Source organism: Orbicella faveolata, unplaced genomic scaffold (genome assembly GCF_042242905.1).
Source record: "Orbicella faveolata isolate gen_17 unplaced genomic scaffold, um_ofav_v1 contig_47, whole genome shotgun sequence".
Classification (NCBI taxonomy): domain Eukaryota; kingdom Metazoa; phylum Cnidaria; class Anthozoa; order Scleractinia; family Merulinidae; genus Orbicella; species Orbicella faveolata.
Window position 1 is genome coordinate 10,331,446 of NW_028301577.1, and position 18,555 is coordinate 10,350,000.

The window sequence follows — 18,555 nt, forward strand, 5'->3', positions numbered from 1 at the left end:
ATTTTATTTGTTTGCGTCGACTTTGTTCACTACTCTCACGTTCGAATGCCGCGAATCGGTCACGCCAAAACAGTGCAGACCGTGCAGACTGCAGACACTTGTTTGGGCTTTTCATTGTGACTCCTTTTTTTGGGTCTAGTTACAAAATAGTGTTAAATATATCTGAAAGTTTGTCATTTATCCACAGGCTGCACAAGCGCAGTATTTGACTTTTGATTCAATAGACAAACGCGTACAAGACTGTGTATGGGAAACTTACTCAGTGTGCACGACCGATACTACGCAGTATTCGAACGTGACAGTAACTACTGAGTGAACAACGTAGAATCAAGCCCTTTTAAAAGGCAATGGAACTTGATTCTAACTTCTATAACTGTTCATGAAGACAGCCAATTTCACTTTACATTTTTGGGGATTGTTTATTTTGCGGTTGCCCATGGAAACTGTCAGAGGAGTTAAGTGAGTTTTACGACAAACATGCGGTCGGCATGTGCATGGAATTTAAGCTAATTTATAGCAGCGGGCAGGTCACGGAACATTAACATTTCTTCTTTTAGAGGTTTCCAAATCTGGATCCAGCTTCTTTTGAAGGTTGATCCAAGAAGACGACTCTACTATTAATATAAATATTCAGGTTAGTATCGGCTAACATACTTCAAGTTTGCAAATTTCACTGCAATTGACTGCAATTCAATTCTCAGCAAACAAAGTTATTGTGTCAAAATGCGCCCTTTAGCTCCTTCTTTGACCCTGCAAGATTTCATAGCTGGAAACAGTTTCTTGCAATCATGGTTTCGGAGAGATATCACTAGAAATTGTTTCAAAATAACGAAGCGTTTGCTTTTCTTCCGGGTTTTTCGTGCATTAATTGGTTTCGTTACGCTCGGGTCAAAGGTCACGTTTTCAGGAGGAAGTGCTGCATTTAGTTCGCTATCTCAGCGCTCGCGATTTTATTTACCCAAAAATTTTATTTCACTAATTTGAAGAAGAAACAATGCTCTTTCAGACCAAACTAGTCATTTTGGGAAAAGCCGTGTAACAGAACGCTTTTTTAGCATTTGAAAATAGGCTAAATGAAGACCTCTTGTAAAGCTGTTTTGGGCCGTTAATTTAGAAAATTCGTCAAATATTTAAGTTCTAATCAAATCACGATCTATTTAGCTCTAAATAGACAAGAAAGGAAGTACAAATACGACGTACAATCAGTTTGTAATGAAGATTTTTACTTTTAGTTTACGAGCCTCTGAATATGCCGCTCATTTTCGATGGATTTTGGCCAATTTGGGGCATCGAAACGAAAAAATTGAGGAAAAAAATAATTTTTGATTTATCGAACTTAAAACGATATTTTTGTAACTAGTGCCCGTGGGGCTTCATTGTGGGCGAGTTTGAAGAAATTCGATTTTTTCGCTATTTCCAAGCGAAGTTGATATTTGGGCGAAGCTGCTCTTAACATTTTTCGTTTCTCCCTCGCTTCCTCCCCTCTTTGAACTCCTGTTTCCCTTATTTCTTCTCCCGTTTACCGTACCCCTTCCGTATCCTCCTCCCCACCCGAGAAAGTTTCATTTGATTTATCAAGAAGTTTTCTCTGCATTTTAAGAGCGATCAGAGACAGCAAAATTCCAAGTGGATTTTGGCTGCTGTCTTCGGTTTGTAAACTTCCCCTTTGAACAAACATTAAGTATCACGACAAAATATGGGAAAATATTGAAACAATTTATTGACATTTCTCTATCTAACATTTTCAGTCCTACAAGACAACTTGTATATGCCTTTAGCGAGGAAAACGCAACACGCTTTATAATGTCACACAACATACAGTACTGCTTAGTAACAAAAAATTCAGAATTAAAATGATCTTTGTGAAAGATATTTCCACTAAACTTAGCTCAACCTATCAGTTATACAGTTGGGTCATTTCTGAGACAAGTAATCTAAACTAACTATGGCAATGATAGATATTGACAACTAATATTACACAATCTACCACTAATAAGGAAACAAAATGGTTTAGAACTCTTGAAATTTAAATTCTAAACAATGAAAGTTTGCAGTCTTTTCCCCTTGAAACAAACCATTTGGTACATTCGAAACAGAAATTAAATAAGGTAGCTATCACGGCCAATCGATCGATCGATCGATCGATCAATCAATCAATCAATCAATTAATGATTTAATTAAGTAATTCTTTATTTAACCCTCGCAACGGTAACTTTTTAGCTTTTTCTATTCTGTGAGATTTTCTAGTATGTAACCAATTACAGATCACCAGTGAAAAATAGTTCAAAATCATGTTCTCAATTTTATTGATAGCAATGAGGGAATTGATTCATATTACTGAAATCACAGATGTGTGGATATATCTATTCAAAAATATGAATGTGGTAGTTCCGCAAGTCAGTTACAACCATCCTCCCATCACTAAGAACTGCTGTAGAGACTGGACGAAATAACTCTCCTATTCCGCTCCCTTTTGTTCCAAACTTTTTTAGAAACTTTCCACTTTGTTCAAACACCTGAACGGGAAGTGGGGGGGAGGGGGAGTTTTGGTAAAAGAACAACAAGGTGACTGGGACGCCAGCGATTGCAAAATAACAAGGTTGCGAAATTTCAGCGCTCGTGTAATATTAACTCAGGGAATGGATTTCTACCTATTTCCACATGACCTTTTGTGTATTTAAGGATGAAGTTAAGCAAGATACTGAGTGATTGCTTCCTGTCCTAGACAGTGACTGCCTTGAACTGACCACTTAAGCATCTGTTGGCAGAGTTACGATTGAGTGAACATTGATTTGCTTGTAATTAGCACTGCTAAAAAGATACGCGCGTATAACTAATACTTATTTTGTAGGCCCCATATTAAGCGACTTCAAATATTCACTCAAAGAGAGTCCAAATTTGGGAAAAGCGATAACGTTCTTGTGAAATCTAATGGCGGCGGGAATCGATACATTACTAATCTGTTGGCTAAATCAATCTCCCAAACAAATCGTCGCAATTAAACTTCACCTGTTTATCATCAACAAAACATCACATCACGTTTGAGCAAAAATTGGCACAGTTTATAATATCTCTCAGTTAGTACGCGCGTTGTGATTGGTCAATTTAGTGGGCCGTATTCTCCTGTACGGCCCGCTAAAATTTCAAGTTGTTTTTGTTGCCAAACTGTTCCGCGATTTATCGCCAATTGTTCTTAACATTTATAGAAAGTAAAAATTTAAAACTTTCTTTTACCCTAAATTGTGTATTAAAGCGTGCTAACGACTTAAAAACGATTTCAAATTGGCTCGTTTTGCTTTTGACGTGCGTCAGAAATTTGAAGCCGCTCCGTGCGAATAGAAATCGTTCACGAACGCGCGTCAGGCGCACAGTAGAGATATAATAAATATCTTACTAACCTCGTCCTCTTGGTCCGTAATGTAGGTTACGGATCCTCGTTTTTTCCCCTTCGATTTTTGGCCCGCGTGCTTTGCGCTTGGGCCATAAATCGATGGGGGAGAAAACTCGGTCCGTAACTTACAGAACGGACCTCGAACTCGGTTAGTAAGAGGTATTTATTAACATTTCTTTACACCTAAATTAAAAGAGTCTACATAATTTTCAATCTTAACAATCGTGGATGCCTTTTAGGCACTGAAGTGAATAGTCAAACGCATTATGTAATGTTACAAAACATACATGCACTACTGCTTTTTAACACAAATTCAGAATAAAGATGTTCTTTGGAAGAGATATGTCCACTAATTAAACGTGGTTCAACCTACAAGTCATACTGCTATGTTGTTTCTGAGACCAGTAATTTAAACTATCTAACAATGATTAATATCACACAATTTACTTGTGTTATAACACAAACTGAATCCCACTGTTTGTTTGTAGCACTGATTGAACAATATAATGCCTGCTAAAGAAACTTCGATAAGAGTTCGTTAAAAGCGCTAAAGTAATTTTGAGGAACTTATATTTACAACAGCTCAGCCTAAGAGTTATTGAAACAAGTAGTAGATCATTGTCTATCAAGGACAAGGAAATATAACGGTTTAGATACCCTAACGTTAAAGTAACATGTAATACACGAGAAACCTATAATAAAAGAAACAGCTATGCATTTAATTTTCCAGTTATATCATCTGAGTGAGAATTCCTAATTTGTAACTTATAACTACGTTATAACGTTTGTTGCCTGGAATAAAAGGCTGACAAAGAGTTTAAAATTAATTGATAGCAGTGAAGGGAACTGATTCATATCACGTCAAAAGTGAGGGGATATATCTATTTAAAATATTTAAAGGCGGCCATTCCAGTAATCAGTAACAAGTCAACTATCCTATCATCACTAAGAATTGCTGTAGAGACCAGGTGATTAAACTGTCCAACCTCGCTGCCTACTATACTGTTCCAAACCTTGTGATTAGCTTTCCACTTAGTTCAAACACCTGAACTCTGTGATTCGATTAATCACAAACCATGATGTGTCCAGCCTTGTTAACTGAAAAGAAATGAGATTCATTGAACCCCCCTGCCCCAAACTCCTTCTTTCCAAATTTGTATAAAAAAAACTCCCCTCCCTATCGAGAACTTTGACACAGTGTTCCTCCCGGTCTGACACAATAACATATTTGTCATATTGAACACAGTGGTTGGCAAGGTTGAAAGAACCCTTTCCGCCAATTTTACGCAAAAACGGGCCTCTAGGAGAAAAGATCTTTATAAGTTTTTTATCTTAATCGGCAACAATATAATTTCCTTCACTGCCTACAGATACACCTTGAGGATTCTGAAGCTGGTGATCAAGACTTCCCTTGTTCACCCAGCTGGCTCAGGTACTCACCCTGCCTTTGTTTTTGTGGTCAGAAATGTCGGAGATTAATTTCTGTAGTTTCATTCTTGATCTAGAATGATTATTTTCCAATGTTTTCCATTTGAAAACTTCTTTTTTAGTACTATCGTTATGATACAACTATTTCTATACACACTGTACATTTTAATTAGCTGGGTCAAGAAGTGGTCACTATCAGGTCATTCCACCTATTAGACCTAAAATTTCAAGTGGAACCCTCCATTCAACCTTCGCAACACACCGAGATAAATACAGTACTAATTACAGTAGAACACTAGATTATCCAAATAATGTTCTACTGAAGGACAACATTTTATGCTTACATCAAGATAAGTTCACCACTCGTAATGAGGAGTCGGACATCCCTACCCTAAGATAATAATGTCGTGTTTAATAACCGTGTCATCCCCTTCGTCAGGTCTCAACAGAGAGAATGCCAACCAATACTACATGTAGTAATAGTAGCTGCCATGTAGTCAGTTGCTAACTCCCATATCTACACACAAAATTACCTTTTTTTAATAGCTTTACCTGACGTCCACCATTGGCCTTTCCGTACTCCAGGCCTGTCACTTTATGTTCATGTGCTTCGTGCTTTATCTGATAAGTAACACAGACACTTTAATAAGTAACATACTGTATGTATGCAACATTATGTCCACAACGTTCAAACAATGATCAATCAATGAATCAGTCATGTAAAATTAATACAGACCACTGAAAAGTGTGCATTAAAATAAAGGGTAGTGCATTATTTAGATTATTGTGGGGGTGGGGGGGGGGTAGGAGGAGCCAATTTCTCAAAAAAGGCAACTGAAGCAGTTGAGGAGGAAAACATGTTGTGCAGGCTTGGAAAAATGTCATGCTTACAACTGCTTACCTATGGTCAGGGTAAGAGTTAATCTCCATCGTTTGGACGTATGCAAAAATGGTGACATAGATGCTGTGAAAAGTTTAATTCAAGCCACAGAAAGAGTGGCATACATTGTATATCTGTCCAGCAACATTTTGTGTGACTGCATTGGTAATCAGTTTTTAAATAACCTTTCTGGTGTAGGCATGAAGTTTGAAGAAAAACAATTTTGTGAAAGTTTACTGTCAGAATCATTATTTTCAGTTATTTGCTTATCATAATTTTCCCTCTTTAAAAGAATAGCGTTTTTTGTGGAAAGAGAAATTTCATATAATTCAAAGATTACCTGCCATGTCAATCATTATTCATAGGGAAATTCATAGTTTTGCTCACAGAGTACTGATATTTGACAATACTGCATTGAAAATAGGCATTACTAATTTCCTGTGTTAAAACCAAAAATCTAACCATCAAAACACAGTATTTATATTCAATACTCTGACAAATTTGACTTCTGATAAATGCATGTACTAAACAAGTAAAGAATTTGACTTTATATGGCTTTTCACGAGGCACTAGTTGCAAGAAGTAAAGCTGTTCACCATCAAATTAAGTTGACAAATTATTTGTGACATCATGATATTATGGCTTAATAACCATGTAAGATTTTTATTTCCTTCTCGAGCAAACTGTAATAAACTGGTGAACTAGTCGTTTCTCTCCCGCGCCCCCCTCGGGGTAAAGGGAAGAGACGGCTGAAATTCAGACTACTGGTGAACTACATGTACATTGAAATATGATTTAATTCTGGTGCAGTCAATGTAAAACACAGACTAGCTGCGGACTGCAAACTGCGAACCAGGGTAACGAACGAACCAGGGTGCTTTCTATACCTTTTGGGGTTAAAAACGCAGTTTTGTTACCTCTTAGGGTGTTTAGCCTCAAAAGGTCCTCAGCGGGAGCTTTTGCGGTACTTTTTAGGGTATTGAGCTCAAAAATATGACAGGAGATAGTGTCTTATGTGAGAATTGGTATCTCTTAGGGGAGAAGAAAATTTCAAACCACGCCCGCAAACAAGGATCTTGGCACCTCTTAGGAGTTCTTTTCAAAATTTCCGACCAGCACCCCTGTCTTTTTTATCTGGGAGTTCCCCTGGGCCCTTCCCCTCCCTCTTAACCTGCCGTTATGGTTGATTGCTTGGCTGGGGAAGATAGACGTCGAAGAGAGCGAGAAATAGGATGTTTCAAGTCTGAGTGCTGTAAGGTTGGCATTGTTTTGTTCCCTCTGATGTTGATAATCGTGTTAGTGACTTTTTAGTATACCCCTATTAGAGGGATATAATTTTATGCCAGCTAACTCGTTCGACTCTTACTGATGTTTTGTTAATGTTTTTAAAAATCTGACCACCGGTAGGCCATAGGGTAGGCCACAGGGTAGGCCATGGCCCACACCATGGTCTATTGGCCTAGGCCATGGCGTACCCCACGTTTTGTCCACACCCAGTACAAAATATATTTAAGGCTGTCAATACAAACGAAACTGGCACCAATCCCAGGGTGGGAGGGAAGGGGAAATACAGTGTAGGCCACTTGCCAACTGCCAAAGTGGCTTGTGCAATTAAGACTTATGCTGAATACGCTCGGTCCATGAACTATCCCTATAATGGCCTTGTTTCCATGACAGCCATTGTCTCGCTTAACATTCCTGAAGGCGTTTTGTTCACAGACTCTGTTAAGCAGCTTGAAAATGGTATGTGTTTTCACGAGTAAGATTATGTTTCATTTAGGTAATTTGAGCAGAGCACGCTGGCAAATAAATCAATTTGAATATTATGGTGGGAGATCCAAACAAAGCTTGTACATGTACAGTGTATGTGCGTTCTTCTCCTTAAAATAACTGTTTTTATGCGCTTAGTTTGTCTTTTGTGTCCAACGAAGGAACCGATTTCAGTAAAGACTTAAAGATTGCTTGCAATTAGAAGCAGGAGAGAATAACGGAGGCATATTTTCATCATTCGCTGAGAAAAAAAATGTTCCGTAGAAGGAAAATTGTGTGGGTTGTTGAAAGGCCACAATTTTATTCTGGTTTGAAAACCTGGTTTTCAACCACTACACAGATAACATTTGACCGGGACATTTCCGTTTCTCACTGCAAACCAACATGAAACGCATGATTCTAGCAAAGACGCGAGTTTTAAACACTAAGCTGTTGTATTTCCGATTTGACAGCCTTGTCAGATGAATAACCGCAAGCGACTACCCATTGGCCGACATAAATTGCCATTTCGCTTCAGCTACCTGGTTTGGTCGATAAAATTTAATGAGCATTCCATCGAAGTTTGCCGACTCTCTTAACTTTAAGCGAGTTGGAAAAGGAACTGTTTTTACAGGATTTCCGGTTGTCACTCACCAAGCAACCTGTCAAATTGCTTGTGAAAACACGGCCAATATAGAGTAGGTACCCAACCTGAAGTAGAATTACTGCCAGAGGGGGGCATGAGGATTTGTGATGTTGATGTTTTTTTAATGTAATTTTTTTTGGGTGCAGTGAATAAAATCCCACCTTGCGGTGTTGAGGTGCTCTCAAACCTTACGGTGTGTGACGTTTGTGCTTGTCATGCTGCGGTGTTTGGTGAAATGAAATTACATGTATTTGTGACCGTAAACGAGAAAACGTACCTTAACGCTTATCCGTTTAGCTAACGGATAGTTATTGGCCTTCAAAGCATTCTAACGTTTTGTCCTAACGTTCTAACGGTTATCTAATTGTGCCTAACGGATGATCAAAGCGTTCTAACGCTTTCTCCTAACGTTCTAACGGCAAACTAAGTATGCCTAACGGATGAAGAAAACGTTCTAACGGTTGCGCAATTAATTGTAACGGATGACTGGAGCCGTTTAACGGTTGTCTAACGGTCTACATCTAAGGACGTTTAACGTTTGTCTAACGGTTTACATCTAAGGACTTTTAACGAACGAATAGCGTAGCTTTCAGTCCCATGTTATAAACACACAATCGTGCCAAAGCATTATTACACCCCTGTTATTAGTCTTACACTCACGATTTTAAAAAGCGAATCACAAAGTGCCGATTTCATCAGTCGTCGACGAGACAAACATTAAAAAAATTATTTCTACGGTGAGCATTGAAAGCAAAACTCTATATCTTTATATTAAACTTTATATCGACAGTTATTAGGGAGCTTACGAATCGACGACTTTCGGACGACGGCGCCGTTGGGTCACCTTATAGTCTCGCGTCGTCGTCCAGTAGAAATTTGAATTTACGATTCGCAGTAAAGACGACGACGTTTATGCGCGACCGGCAATTTTTTTTGTCTCAGGAGCTCGAGAAAAAAAATACTCAAGACAGACCAACAAAATGTGCTAGCATGGCAGAAAAGAAAGCGCAGCTGTACGTCGAGAAAAATTTGGGTTCTAAAAGATTAGGCTGGCTATAAGACCACTCAAAACAACAGAGGAAAAAATCGCCTAGCTCTCTAGTTGAGCTATCTAGTCCTTGTTTCTAACTGTCGACACGAATGCTAAAACCTTTTAGTCCTTTCAAATTCATTGTACACCAAAAAATGTCTTATATTTCAGTGAAGCGTGATTAAAATGAAGGATTTTTCATACAGCAATTTGCTTTTCATTCACACCGTGTCGTGCTTTGACCGCTTTCAGTGTTGGTTGAACTCATAGCGTTCGCCATGGCACTGTAGAAGGTCGTTTCTTGAACGAAAACAGGCAAATAAAATTAAAATCAAACATCAAGGACATGCCCCTAATGTGATACTTAAATTGTCTGGCAAAAATACCCGAAGTATCGAGGGAAAACTTTGAAAACTAACCTCACGGCCTCCTGTTTCCAATAGGCCGGCAAATCGCTCTCACCAACGTCGTCGACTTTGGCGCGAAGCTGGGAAGTGCTCAGAAACGCATGCGCAGTGAGCATGTCACGCAATCTAACGGCGGCGTCGTGCAAAAGTCGTCGATTCGTAAGCTCCCTATTATGTGTCGATCGACACTTACAACTGTCGGCCTTTTATAACTGTCGATGACAGTTATAAGTGTCGATCGACACTTATAACTGTCGATCGCTAGTTATAAGTGTCGATCGACACTTACAACTAGCGATCGACAGTTATTAAGAGTCGAAACAAAAAATAAAGAGGTACTTTCGATAACCCTTCTAAGTCACCGTACGTTTGACACTGTGTTAGGCTACCACATTCTACTTCAACGCTTGTCATGCCAATCTAACGGAATCGTTACCCGTTTAACGGATGCTAGTTTATTCTAACGGATCCTAACGGCTTCTCTAGCCGTGCTAACGGACACAGTTTTCAGTTGTTAACGGTTATGCTGTCCCGTTTAACGGTCTAATGCTAACGGCTAACGGATACATGTCTCTTGCTAACGGTTGCACTCTCCGTTCTAACGGCCTGATGCTAAGGTCTAACGGTTGGGCTAACGCCTCTAACGTTAGAAAACTTTCTAACGGATGATTAACGATGCTGAACGCTTTTGCCCGTCTAACGGATAAGCGTTAAGGTACGCTTTCCCGTGCACGGTCACATTTGCAGTACTAGGGTTTCTTGCATGACCTTTCTCAAACCTAAATTTGACCTAAATTTAACATGTAAACTTCATTAACAAATTTTTAGAAACGGATTTCACTAAGAAAGTTAACGTTAAAAAGCAACGACGTTTCGACCATTCCACGGTCATTTTCAAGTTGAAAAGTAAAATTTTTGCATGCGTTCAAATATATACAATCGATTATATTGTGAAGCTGAGTGAGGGGTGGATTTCATTCAATCCACGTAAAGGATAAGCACGGAAAGGATCCAGAGACCATTGGAAGCAATTTCAGGATTTTGGAAAAATGTCAGAGTAAACTCGACTGTTTGATTTTTGAAATGCTTTTTATTCGTAAACTTCAACCAAGATTGACCAGAGTGACTCGATCCGCGCGAAGCTATTTACTTAATTATTTTTTGTATTGTTTGTATGTAAATATTTTGGAGTTTTAGTCAGTGTCTCATTAGCATTCTTATAATCAATTGTATACTTGGGCACATGCAAAAATTTTACTTTTCAACTTGAAAATGACCGTCGAACGGTGGAAACGTCGTTACTTTTTAACGTTAACTTTTTTAGTGAAAACTTCATTAACCGGTGCTAATTTATGACGAACACATACCATTTTGTTTAATTTGTACCAAAATACAGACCAACGCTGTCTAGTTGATCAGCTGCCAATCTGAAGCTGTTTTCATTTATATGTAACTTGACGAGCAACTTGGCCTCTGCCACCTGGAAATCCTGGAAATTCTGGAAATGCCGAGGCCAAATGTATTATTGACTGCGTAGTTTTTTTCTACAAAAAAGGATGAGGTGGCGAAAACTACCAGTCCCAAAATAAATTCACAGATGTCATGTCAGCAGGGAAGAAAGAAGGCTTTGTAAGGTTAGGGAGTGGATTTGGTAAGTTTGTAACTTAGACATCTTTACCTTTTTTTTTCCTGTCTTTGTTGCTTTCCTTTACATCTGAATGACTTAAATTAGTCCTTATAGTCTAGGGTCATCCAGAGATCATTATAATACCAGTCTATACTTGCTCCAGATTTTTTTGAACGATTATCGATATATCCAAAAAGCAATTTTCTCAGTCAGGATGTAGACTGCTGGCAGTCTGTTTTTCTCTTGAAATTCAGCGGGGCTTACGAGGCGAGATGCTTTAGCCTAAAGGGGAATTGGACGAGACATGGGTGCTGCACGCACTTCCTTACTCGGCCATACCGCCCTTGTCCCGCCTTCTTTCCTACTTGGCCACCTCCATATCGCCCTTTTGCATTTGCGCTGACTAAACACTCGTTTAAGTGACCCTTGAAAAAAAAAATGGCTGCCAGCAGACTAGTCAGGATGGGGCTCCAGTCAGTGGGTTATGCAAAGAAAAGTGAGCAAAGTAATAGAAGAGAGGGATCTGGGATAAAGGCCATCTCTCGAGGCTTCCCTCTTTTTTCCTTTGTTTGCTTCCTTCACAAAAGGTTTCTTCAAAAGAACAAGAAAATGATTGTCAGGCATCAGCAGTATCAACATGTAGGCAATGAAAGGCGTTGTGATGTGTTTATTTTCTGGAAAATTATTGAGAACTGGTATAAAAGTATTATGTCAAGTGTAGATGTACAAATCATGGGGCTAAAACTTTGTGTTGTAGTGACGGTGTTTAGTTGACTTTTCTCACGGTGATGTGGTGTTTGTTAATATTTTTTGTGGTGTTGCAGTGTTCCGATCCCCCTCCCGCCATCATGTCCCCCACCTCCCAGATAAAACTACAGCCTAAATAATATAAGGGATAGCTATATAGCCTGATGTTACGAAATATCTGATGTTAAAAAAATTACGTAAGTGCAGTGGCTGTACCGTTCTGCGCCCCACACATACCTTAGTACACTGATAGTTTAGAACCGCATCAGTTGTCTACCGATGCATCCATTTACGGTTAACACTCACTAATGGAAGTAACACAATATATAGTTAAAAGTCCGAGCTGTAGTCTGCAGTCTGGATTTTGCCCTCAGTCTGCATTTTATCCCCGGTCTGCAGTCTGCAGTCTGTAATCTGCAGTCGGCAGTCCGTATCTGCACTCCGCAGTCTTCGTTTTTGCCGAGATTTTAATCCTCGAGATAACGATTCATTTTGGTCAAATAAATGTATCAAAGCATATAAAAGTCTTTTCAACCATTTAAGGAATCAAAAGTAGATACAAAGAAAATAAAACTTGTTATACCGAGGATGTTCAAAGCCGGCACTTGATATAATCTTGGGGTCGCTTGCTGTAATTGTTTTCGGCTGATGAGAGACTGGAAACTGGAAAATTTACCAAATGGTAAGGAAATTTCCGCCGTTCCGTTCCGAACGGAAAAAGAGGACTACCTCTGAAGGTAATCTACAATTTCCTAACGGATTTTCCGGAAAATTACTGTTCCATTTGACTTTCAACCGAAATTTCCGGATTTTTTTGCTAAATGGTAAGCACCCCGGATTTTCGAGTGCTAGATTCTAGGACTTCATGATTGCAGTCGTGATGTTTCTATATACTGTATGGGATTGACAATGGCGGCGTCGAGGCAGGATTTGAGGAATCTTTGTCTCAGGCCTTAAATGGTATCAATTTGGAGACTGTTTCCGTCAGTGAAGACCAGAAAGAGGTGATAAGGAACATTGTTGTTTTAACGAAAGACATTAATTTTTTTACCTGCTTTGGCAAGTCATTGATTTTTCAGTTATTGGCTTTTGTTTTTGACTCCTTTAAATGCGAGATCAGACCGTGAGGCAAAACGATTTGCAGGTCAGCTGTCTAATGGTTCGGAATACTGAGTCATTGAGCGAGGTTTAAATTAAAGATATCAAGCAATCGAAGTATCCAATAATTTATGACTTCCCGGAGGCATTTGTTGGAAAATTAAGGAAGTCATTGGATTGTGAAGATATGAAACGCAATATGAGGGCTGTCGTAATTGATGAAGTATATCTCGTTGTAGAATGGCAAGTATTTAATATCTCTCTTGAGTTATTTCCATTTACTACAGTATAATATACGGCTTTGTAAGTGAACGAATTTTGCTCAGCAAATATCCTTTAGGGCCAAAGAATGTGACAAATAAAATTTTGTACCTTTTTTGAAATAGTCAACATGTCTTCTTGTAGATGGCTTTTTGTGTACAAGAAATGTAATTCAGCTTCTTTATTTAGTTTTGCCCCACCTTCTCTAATTGAGGGTGGAATTTTCTGATTAGGTTTCAAATTATTACAATGAATGGTGACATTGTTTGTGTGATCATCATTTCTATTTTATCGATGCACTCAGACAATCCCAATCCTGTATGAGTGGCTCTCAAACTGTAAAATTAGTCTGCAGCAATTTGATATACTAGTATATACTAGTGCAAAATGTGGAAATTTAATTGGCTGAGATACTTGTGTACTATCACTGATCACACGAAGTTTTACTGTAATACATTTTAAATCTTGTGCTATCTTCGGTAACCTGTTAATCCCAAAACTGATCGACGTCAATTATCTCCATAAACAAATGAAACACATCAGCAGGAAGACAGGTGATGAGAATTAATTGTTTGATGTACCACCATTTTTGACCTTCATTAACAGGATTATGATTCATTTGTTTCGGGGGTGGAAGCGGAATAATGAATAATGAATATCGGCTTAAAAAATAAAATGAATGAGGAATATATAGGGTTTGGACATTCAGAATAAAGAATTATACGATTTTCCGTAAAAGAATAATGAATAATAAACCGTGTCCGACAAAGGGAACAAACGTTTAATATCAAACGTGTTGTCATTGATGCCATATATGACCATATATGACGCGCAAAATTAGCGCAATTCAGTCTGTGTTCAATACCTATATTTTCCTCATAGCTGAGTTCAGTCTGCGACACCACTGTTTCTACGGTAAACATTATTTGATCTATCTTTGGCGAGCACTGTGTGGGACTGGCTAATCTTGAATACAAAGTTGATGGAATTGTTCGACAAACTCGAAACTTTGCTCGACAAACTCGAAACGGAATAATGAATATCGAGCAAAATTGAATAAGGAATAGTGAATAACTCAGAAAAAAATGAATGGAATAACGAATGAGAGAGATCCAACTATTCCGCTTCCACCCCCGAATTTGTTTGCCGCTAGCACACAGCTAAAAACATACCTGTGTAAACAGGGTACATATTCCGAAAGCTCTACAATTTGATGGACTTTCACTCAAAGAGATTTCAGACTTGAGAAATGCGATAGCAGCTGATAGCGTTTTTGAGAAATCTAATGCGAGCTTATAATATCAAAAGATATTTAACATTTTATGAAATCAATCTCCCAGACGTACAATCAAATAGATCAAACGTCGTTTAAATTTCTCCTCTTTACCATCGTCAAACGTTAAATATCACGACAAATATGGGAAAATATAAAATCAGTTTATTAGGATTTCTTTTCCTATGATTTTTAATCTTACAACTGAGAGAAGTGTGCATCCACTTTAGCCGGCCTGCTGATACATCATCACAATTATTCTTAGTCTTGTTTAAAATGTCACACAACATACACTACTGATTGTTCAAATTCAGAGTTAGAATTTTCTTAGTGGAAGAGGTTTCTTCCTAAACTTAGTTTAAACCTCAAATTATACGTACAGGCGGTTCACTTCTTATCAGGCGGCTAAACTAGCTAGAGCAATGACAGATATTTGTAACTAATATCACACAATCTACCACTAAAGAGCAAATATAATATAATTTTTTTTTTGAAACAATGTGAGCTTTCAGTCTTTTCCCTTTGACACAAAACATATGTTACATTCGAAACGAAAAATAAATGAGGTACCTATAAAGGTAACTATTCAGCTTTTTCTATTCTGTGAGATTTTCTAATACATCACCAACTACAGACTACCAGTGACAAATAGTTTAAAACCATAATTTTAACTGATAGCAATGAGAGAACCGATTCATATGACATCACAAGTGAGTGGATATATCTATTCAAAAATCTGAATGCGATCGTTCCAGTAGTCAGACACTACTATTCTACCATCACTAAGAACTGCTGTAGAGACTGGGCGATCAAACTCTCCTACCCCGCTCCCCGTTTTTCCAAAATTTTTTAGAAACTTTCCATTCAGTTCAAACACCTGAACTCTGTGATTTTCTGTGTCACAGATCATCAGGTGTCCTGCCTTGTTAACAGACAAGCAATAAGGATCATTGAACTCCCCGTCCCCCTCCCCCTCCTTTCCAAATTGGTAAACAGAATTCCCATCCCTATCAAATACTTTGATACAGTGTTCACCACTGTCTGATACTATAAAATGGTTGTCATATTGCACACAGTGAAGGGGGAAGGTGAAAGAACCCTTTCCGCAAATTTTACGTAAAAACTGACCACTAGGAGAAAAGACCTTGATTAGTTTGTTACTTGAATCAGCAACAATATAATTTCCGTCACTGTCTATGGATAAACCATAAGGATCCTGAAGCTGGTGATCTAGATTTCCCTTTCCACCAAACTGATTCAGGAACTCACCCTACTCACTAAAAACTTGCACTCGGTGGTTATTACTGTCCACCACTACAATATAGCCATTGTTATCAAAAGCTATCCCAGCAGGCCAGCGTAATTCTCCTTGTTTATCACCAAACCTACCAAACGATCTTAAGTAAGTTCCATCACTACTGAATACCTGAATTCTGCCGTTACCAACCTCAGTCACTGCAATTTCATTACGTTCATTCACTGCCACTCGCCAGGGACTGTTAAGCATCCCAGCAGCTGACCTTCGTTGTCCAAACCATGGCACGGGTCTGAACTGTCTGGGTTTGATTTCAAAAGCAAAAGGGCTGCCGCAAACGTGATCTTCATTTACCTTCACTGACAAGTCACATTTTCCAGTTTCTTTAGCGAAGTAACTGATCTTGTGGCTGCCGTCTTTGTTATCTTGGACTCGCGCTTTCGTCGCACAGTCGTGTCCTCGGTGATTTCTGATTTCCACTGTTATGGAGTCACGCGCTTCATAACATTGTTCTCCTTCAGCATTTCTTGTTGTCAAAACAAACTGTGCTTCAAGTCCAACAATAGCTTCACTTGTTCCTTTTCCTTGGGCGCTTGATTGATGCGCGCTAGTTTTGCTGATAAATGTTCTGAAAGCGCCGATTCCTTCAGTGACGCTTTTCGCCATTAATGATTCGTTTTCTACGAAAACGAATCGACGAAAGCCTTCAAGGTCGCAGTCCACTTGGTCTTCTCCATCGCTGACTTCTTCCTCAACCATTGTGATTAATGACTTGTCTAACTGCATAATCTCAACGCTTCTTCCTCGCTTTAGAAGTGTTTCCGTTTTTTCAATCCATGTCTCGATAAGCTTTACTTGTTTGTCCACATCGCGCTGTTCAGTTCGCAGACGTTCTTGAGATCCTTTTACTTGTCTGTCCACTTTGTTTAATATTTCCTTCTTCTTCGCTTCGATAACTGCCATCAAATGTTCAGCAAATCTCTGTACGTCTCGTTTGACGGCAGCGGCTTGTTCTTCAATATGAATGCAGGTCGTGTCAAGTTCAGCAATTTTGTTTCTCTTCTGTTGTGCTTTTTGCTTTTGTGATTCAATCGCCGATTGCACTTGTGACTTTCGTTCATTTGCAGCTTCTTCCAAATGTATTTTGGCATGACCTTCGTGAAGAATGGCAACACAGGAATTGCAAATAGCAACTTTACATTCCTTGCAAAAGAACTTCAGCTCGTCTTTTTCATGGTGTCTCAATTGGCAAAATGCTGGGCGTTTTAACACTTCCTCGATGTCTTGATCTTCGAAATCTTTAATCGCCAACACACGGTGTTCTTTATTAGCTCGAATTATGTTGTGCGCCGAAATACAGTCGTCACACCAGAATGCACAACACTGGAAGCAGTACAAAGTCTGTCCGCTTTTTTTGTCGCAATTTCCACATTTCACTCCGGTAGAATTACACTCTTTGATTGCCAACACATCTAGCAAACTGTTGATGCGAAAGTTGGTCGGTAAGTCCCTCAGGTTTCCACTTCCAGGGACTCTACTCTCTCTTCTACATTCTGGGCAAGTTATGATATCATGGCGGCCACTCGTTCGTAGAATCCCGTTCAAGCAGTGAAGACAAAAGCTGTGTAAACATGGCAGCTGTTTGGGATCTGTGAATGTAGTCATGCACACAGAACAGGATACTTCTTCATGAAGATTGTCTAGCAAGGTTTTTATATCCATGTTTAAAGACAGAAACACAAAATTGGTTTCGAGATAAAAACAACAACCGACAACAATGGAGCCTTGTGATATAAAAATACCGTAGTTATCAGACTGTTAATATTGACCAATCACGAGAGATTAGACAGACTGCATGACTACTAGGAATTGTTTCTATTGGCCGCCGAGATTTTAGTCTGCTGGCAGCCAGTTTTTTTTCTCTAAGGGTTACTAGGACGAGTGTTTAGTTATCGCGAACGAAAACGGGCAGTACAGTATGGCTGTGGCTGAGTAGGGAAGAAGGCGGGACAAGGGCGCCCATGTCTCGTCCCATTCCCCTCGCCTCATAACCTCTACTGAATTTCGAAAGAAAAACAGACTGCCAGCAGTCTACCGAGATTTCTACGAATCTTGATCACAAAAGTGTGACGGATTGCTAAACTCTTATGCAAGAGCGTCTCTGTCTCTCTATTCGTCAAGAGACAATCATGCGAGTAAATATCAAACCAAACAAATAACAAGCATGACTGGTACATTTTGCGTAACAGTATTTTTTGAAGTGAAATATTTGAAAACCAATCCTCTCCAATTTCTTTTATATCATCTCTTAAGAACACCCAAAATGTGTTACTGTGATTTCAGCCAGCTCTCAGCAAAACAAAAGAGACGGGCGACAAGATATATCCCCAGGGGTAGAGGCTTGGGCTTCATTGTGACAATATTTCCGGGAAGCCTGCGACCTCAAACACAACTAGCACTCAAAGACGAGCTCAATTTAATTCACGGTAGTTCCAACTAGAGGAGAAACAATGGATAAACGGTAAGCGGAGCTATTTGTTTCCGTTCTCCTATTCATTTGTGCTCATGAGCAGCTTTTCAGCTTTTGCTGCAGGTCAAATAGAAATCATGATAATAATCAACTGATCAAGATTGGCATCGTCCGTGGTTCGTTACACAATTGGCTTCTCGCGCATCGTGATTCTTTTAATCATTAAATTCATAGCTTTAAACATTGTCAATACCAAGGTTGATGCAAGAGTTTTGAGGAAAATGTGAATGGCA

The 18,555-nt window shown here is 39.0% G+C and overlaps 1 protein-coding gene and 1 pseudogene across 2 annotated transcripts in view; one reads left to right on the forward strand and one right to left on the reverse strand.

The window, feature by feature from the left end:
- Window positions 1-14,682: 14,682 nt before the first annotated feature.
- Window positions 14,683-17,947, reverse strand: LOC149097081 (E3 ubiquitin-protein ligase TRIM71-like; annotated as a pseudogene).
- A 196-nt stretch (window positions 17,948-18,143) lies between these two features.
- Window positions 18,144-18,555, forward strand: part of LOC110048402 (glutathione hydrolase 1 proenzyme-like) — a 33,175-nt gene continuing 32,763 nt past the window's right edge. The window contains exon 1 of one of the 2 annotated variants that reach the window (XM_089279383.1): window positions 18,144-18,313. In XM_089279383.1, the coding sequence (XP_089135509.1) occupies window positions 18,303-18,313 (11 nt within the window). In that variant the 5' untranslated portion in view covers window positions 18,144-18,302. The remainder of the gene's footprint in view (window positions 18,314-18,555) is intronic. The other variant, XM_089279382.1, reaches the window with a different exon arrangement.